General features: G+C 69.8%; 1 protein-coding gene across 1 annotated transcript in view; it reads left to right on the forward strand.

Moving 5' to 3' along the window:
* The window catches only part of CROCC2 (ciliary rootlet coiled-coil, rootletin family member 2), a 49,853-nt gene that overhangs the window by 35,531 nt on the left and 8,459 nt on the right, over window positions 1-5,863 (forward strand). Inside the window, exons 24-28 of the mRNA XM_025045433.1 lie at window positions 1-338; window positions 536-717; window positions 1,517-1,637; window positions 2,210-2,510; window positions 4,791-5,082. The exon at window positions 1-338 is cut by the window's left edge and continues 12 nt beyond it. Coding sequence (XP_024901201.1) covers window positions 1-338; window positions 536-717; window positions 1,517-1,637; window positions 2,210-2,510; window positions 4,791-5,082 — 1,234 coding nt within the window. The remainder of the gene's footprint in view (window positions 339-535; window positions 718-1,516; window positions 1,638-2,209; window positions 2,511-4,790; window positions 5,083-5,863) is intronic.

Here is a 5,863-nt window from a genome sequence, read left to right on the forward strand (position 1 = left end):
GCTGGCGGAGGCGGAGGCTGGCGGCGAGGCCCGGGAGACGGAGCTGGAACGGCGCCTCCAGCAGGTTCGGGTGGCGGAGCAGACCCTCCGGGCTGAGCTGCGTGAGGCCACCGGGAAGCTGCGGCAGGCCAGCGGCGAGGCTGGCGGCCTCCGGGCTCGCCTGGACGAGGCCTGCCGCCAGCTCCGCAGCCTGGAGCAGGAGCTGGCCCGGGCCGAGGGCGCCAGGCGGGATGCTGAGGGCCAGCTGGGCCGGCTGTGGACCACCATCCGCCGCGGGCTGGGGCTCCCAGGACAGAGCGCCTCTGCCCCCCCCGAGCGGCCCGGCTCCCCCACCAAAGGTCAGTGTGCTTGCCGGCTCAGGTGGGCAGCTGTCCCGGCTCTGCCACCCACCGGAGACAGCCCCACCCCGCCCTGGCCTCACATTCCATGGTGAGGAGCCTGTGCCCCGCAAGCCCCCCGTGGGTGGGGACAGGAGAGAGAAAGGGGGACAGGTCGCCACACCCTCACCACGGCCCCCGTCATCAACGTCCTGCAGGCTGGGAAAGCTCCTCGGGCGGCTCTGAGCAGCAGAGTGCCAGCCCCCCTGCCGGGTCCCACTCACCACTCCGATGGCCCTCACCTGCACCTGGACACCATGGCCCAGAGGTGGACGTGGCCTCCGTGCGGGACGCCCTGAGGGACTTGGTGCAGAAGCTGCGAGACGCCCAGCGAGAACGCGTAAGGGGCAGCAGGCCCTGACCTGGGCTCCAGGAGCCTCGGGGTGCTGTCCACCTGTCCGTCCATGCTGGGTCTGCTGTGACTGGACAGGGCCCTGGGGGTCACCAGGCCCCTGAGTGTCCAGACCGTCCTTTGTCACGTGTGATAAACACCACGGTCCCTTGAAACTCGACCCCAAATGGTCCTGGGCCACCTCCTGTCCGCAGACCAGGCCCTGCTGTGATGCCCGCTGAGGTCTGGGGCAGGGCCCTCGCCACCCCCGTGCCTGTCCCCTAAAGAGCCATCCCCGGGGGCTGGCCAGGCCACCTGCAGGGTGTCACCAGCGACCCCTCACATGGGGGACCAAGCTCCCCAGCAGCTGCCCACATGTGCTCCCACCCACAGCCAGGTGTCCCCGTCCAGCATGCCAGGTGGGAGGGGCTGTGGGAAAGACTGACGGTCCTCCAGCCCTGGCCCGGGGTCCCCCACAGACACCGCTCACCTCAGGCCCACCCTCCCGCCAAAGCTAGCCCCAGGGGGCCGGACCCAACCCCACTCAGCCAAGTCCTGGCCAGGGGACAGTCTCGCAGGTCACCCTGACCCCACAGGCCACCTCCTGGCACTGCATGCCCACTCCGTGTCCACACCTCAAACCTGGACGCTTCCCGCCGTCCCCAGGGCCCGGAGGTCAGCTCAGCCGCCCCGCTGCCCAGACCCGACTGTCCGCAGGCTGTCCCGCCAGACCCCCGACGTCTGCGGCGTGACACCTCAGCCTTGCACTCAGCCCGGGCTGCCGGCTGACCTTGGTCCTTCTGCCCAGGACACCTGGCGGTTCCGAGTGCTGGGCCTGAGCAGCCGGCTGCGGGAGGCGGAGAGCGAGCGGACCCGAGCCCAGAGCCGCGTGGGGCGGCTGCAGAAGGCACTGGCCGAGGCGGAGAGAGGTGACGCCCCTTCCCCACCCGCTCCTGGCCACGGCCACTTCCCGGGGGTCCCCCAACGCGCCCGCTCCGGCCGTGGGGCAGCACCACCCAGCAGGGCCCCCTCAGCCGGGACGGGGCGGGGGGCTTCTCGACAGCGCTTCCCTGCCACGAGGGAGTGAAGTCCAGAGACCGCGAGAGGCCCTCCCGCCCGGCCTGTGGCCCCACCACTGGTCACGAGGCCCGTCCCCTCATTACGTCTCAGGGAGGCCACCGGCCCTGCTGGTCACCCCACTGCATTTCCGTCCCCCTGTGGGTCACCCTGGGGACAGGCCGAGGCCCTGAACATCTGGAAGGAGGGAAGGCAGGAGAGACCGCGTGGGGGCTGGGACCCCCCCCGGGCGGGGACCCCCCCGTAGGGACCTGCGCTCTGAGGAAGGGGGGGCAGGGCTTGCTGGAGGGGGCTCCCCACAGCCCCCCCGTTGGTGCCAGCGCCGAGACCCCTGGTCCTGGTTTCTGGGCCTGTGAGGTGGGTGTGGACGGCCCGTGCGGCAGGCCCCAGGTCTCAGGAGCCCGGGCCCCCGCTTGTCCCACAGGTGGGCGCCTGGCGGAGGGCGAGGTGGGCAGGGCCCGGCCGGAGGAGGCACTGCAGAGGCCAGAGGCGGAGCGCCCAGCGAGCGTGCGGGCGGCCGGCCAGGAGCAGCCGTGGCTCCAGGTGGGCATGCGGCGGGGCGGGGACCAAGGACACTTCACCCCGCACCCCAGGGCCCAGGAAGTAGTGGGGGCCCTGAGGGGCCTCTGGGCAGGGCGGTTCCGGGTCCCTGTGGGCAGAGGCCCCAAGGGACACGGGGTCGTCACGGAGCACATCGGGCTGTCCCCGGCAGAGCTGTGTTTGAGGTGGCCCTGGTCCTATTTTACATACTGGGGAAACTGAGTCCTGCCCAGCCAACGAGGGGCAGAAGCAGGGACAGCGCCCGGCCCCCAGGTCCGTCCTTCCTGCAGCCACACTGGCAGGCTCGGGGTGACACGTCACGCTGCCGTGGGGCCATTTATATCCCATGTCACACTCGAAGGAGGCGGCACAGGAGGAACTCAGGCCCGGGTGGTGGGGTGACAGGCCCGGCCCAGGGCCCCCTCCCTGCTCACGGGGGAGCCGCACCCCGGGCCCACAGAGAAAGCTGCGGGCTCGAGGACCTTGGGGACCTGGAGGACAGTGTGCTCGCAGGAGGAGTACTGGCCCTGCGGAGGTGGCCCCGGTGCCAGGGACTCGGCCCCTGTCCCCATGCTGGACAGCTGAGGCTGATGGGGACGGCAGAGCAGAGGGACCGAGCGGGACTCAGGGCAGACCCGGGCTCAGCCCCACAAGTGCCATGAGCTGCAGGTCACCCCTCTCCGAGTGCCTTGAGGAGGGGACCCCAGATGAGCTGCCCACGAGGGGGGTGGCCCTGCAGGGGAGCAGGGAGCCGGGCAGGGCTGCAGACAGAGCCCGGTGGTGCTGAGCCTGGAGCCAGGGGTGAGGCGAGCGGAAATGCTTCAAAGTCCCCTCAGGCCGGAGCTGCGGGGGGAGAAGCTGGGGGGGGCTGCAGGGCCAGCTGCAGGGCGCAGTACCCAGGGGGGTGACGGCCGGCTCGTGCAGTGTGGGGGTCTGAGTAAGCGGGGGGCTGGGGGCTGGGCCATTCTCACGCGTGTCCGCAGGGACGTGTTCCATGCACGCGTGGAAATAAAGTTTTCTGTTTGCGGGCTCCGCGCACTGAAACGCACCTGTCAAATCAGCACTTACAGACGCTGCTGGAACGCTCGTCACCGGGCTGAGTGGCGGGCGGGGTGTCCCTCGGCCGTGACCCGCTCCCCAGGGCCCCCACGAACAGGCTCGGGACGCGGGGTCTTTGGGCTGTGCTAGCTCTTCCGGGTCTGGCCCGGATTCAGCTTCGCGGCCACAGCACCCACCACCGCTCCGGCCGCAGGTCTGCTCCTCCGTCCCCGCCACCTGCGGCCGCCTCGGCCTAGCCTTGGCTTCAGCCCGCCTCAGCCTGGACACTGGCCGCCTCTAAGGACCTCATTTTGCCTGTCGTAGGCTGTTTGCGCTGCCCCCCTGCAGCGCCGGCCTCCCTTATCCCAAGGTCTTGGTGCCTCTTGGGGGTGATGTGAGTGTCACAACATGAAGTGTGACAGTGGTGTTCTGCAGCGCTCAGGGAGCGCTTCTGGCTGGGCTGGGGCCGTCCCTGCACCCCGGCCTCCCCCCGCTGCGGGGGCTCTGCACCTGTGCCCTGGGGGCTCACCAAGACCCCCTCTGGCCCCCAGGCCTGCCGCCCCATCTCCCTGCCGATCGCTGGGGCCCGTGCAGGGCCTGCCCCGCGCGTCCGTGGGCGTGGCAGCCCACACGTGGCGCAGTCCTCCGCGGCCCCAGGTGGAGGCATGCCTGTTTGTGAGCCCGAAGTCCCACATGGCGGCCCACTGTCTTCCAGGCTACGCCCTCGGGGGCTGCGCCACGTCCTCAGAGGCTGGGCCGACCCCCGCGGGCTCATTCAGGGCGTGGCAGGGTGCGGGGCCCTGCAGTTGTGGGACACAGGTCCCGATGCCCAGCCGTCGGCCAGGGACGGAGTGGCTTCTGGAGGCTTCTCTCAGGGCCTGGGCCTTCTCGCGGGCTGTCCAGCAGGGCCCAGCAGATTGCCACCTCAGGTGCCGGCCACCCAGACTGTGTGTGCCGCACGGCCCACCTGGTTCCTACCCTCAGTTACATCTGCAAGGCCCTTTGCCACGCGCTGTGACATCATCACAGGGTGACTGCAGGGGCCCAAGGTCATGAGCCGCCCTTTACTCTGCCAGCCACACCTGGTCTCAGTACTCTGCTGAACAAGGCAGCTGGGTTCTTCGTGCTCGCAGGTGACACAGGTGAGCCGGGCTCCCAGCCTAGCTCTGCGGGAGGGGCCGGTTCTTCCAGGCCAGCCGTTTGCCCTCTGACCTTGGTCTGGGCTGAGCTCCATAAGCAGGAAGATATGGGCTATTTGAAGTGGTCCTTCCAGAGTGGAGGCCAGAAGCCTGTTCATCTTCGAAATTTGGAAACGTCGCCCAAACACTTGACATGAGCGGCTCCCGGTCTGTGCCGGCCTTGCCGAGCCCCCTCAGGCCCACGATCAGGCCTGGCTCAGTGCGTCCGAGCTCTGTCCCCTGAAACAGCTCTGCTCCCCGAGCCCTCCTGTCGTTTGCCCGGAAAGTCACTGCAGCCCGGCACTGCTGGCCTCGAAGGTCGCCGCCTCGCCTCGGCCGCTCCCAGACCCCGGGAGGTCGGGTCTTCACCCCACTTATCCGGCCGCCTGCCGCCCTGGCCAGTGCCCACATCTTCGTCTTCGTCGTGACAGCCAGTCGGCTCCCCGCCTGGTCTGGCCTCGAGCCCGTCAGCCGGCGCCTTCTGACGCGTGTTCCCATTTCTCGTGACAGCTCTGTCCTCGTCGAAATCCGAGACCCTCAGGTCGCGTTCTCGGGGTGACTTTGCCTCCCGAACCACAGTGGGCTGCTGTTTGCATCGTGGTCTTTTCTCTGCGTGGCTTCACAGGAGGGGTCTGGTCTCGCTCGGGGCTGGGGGAACAGGGACCCGCCGGGGACTTCACGCGTCCCTGTCCTGGTATTTCAGGTCCAAACCAAAGGCAGAGAACTTCCAGGGGCCACAGGGAACAGGGGGAATGGGGGAGACAGTGGGGGTCCATGGGGGACCAGCAGCGGAGCAGCCAGAGCCCCCTCTCCAGAGCGCCTCCGCTCCGGGATCGGCCTGGGCGAGGGCCCCGTTCCAGGGCCACAAACAGGTGGCGTCTCTGGCCGCCATCTCTTGCCACTTGCCGGCTCGGGAACGGGGGGCCTGGTGTCCCCCGCCCCCCATGACCCTCATCCCTGGCGGCCTCCCTCCGGCCCTGGGAGCCGAGGTCCCTGGGGGCCGCGGCTGCCACGCGGGGCCTCCCCGCCCGAAGCCGCAGGTGCGAGCGCTGCAGACCTCCCCTCCCCCGCCGGTTTCCTGCGCGATCCCGGATCCGCTGTTTCTCAGTGAAGTGCGGGCTGAAGCCTCCGCGTGTCAAGCTCGTGGCATATTCCCGCGGTCCCAGCCGTCCTCTCCGTGGGCCGGCCTCCCCCCCGCCTGGCGGGACCCTCAAGTCCGGGGGCTTGGCTCCGAGGAGAGTCTGTCCCCGTGGGCCGTTGCGGCGGTCACCTCATAGGGTCGCTGAGGCGCCCGTGGCGCCGGAGGCCCCGGCCCTGCCGAC

This window comes from Pteropus alecto, unplaced genomic scaffold (assembly GCF_000325575.1).
Source record: "Pteropus alecto unplaced genomic scaffold, ASM32557v1 scaffold143, whole genome shotgun sequence".
NCBI classification, from domain to species: Eukaryota; Metazoa; Chordata; class Mammalia; order Chiroptera; family Pteropodidae; genus Pteropus; species Pteropus alecto.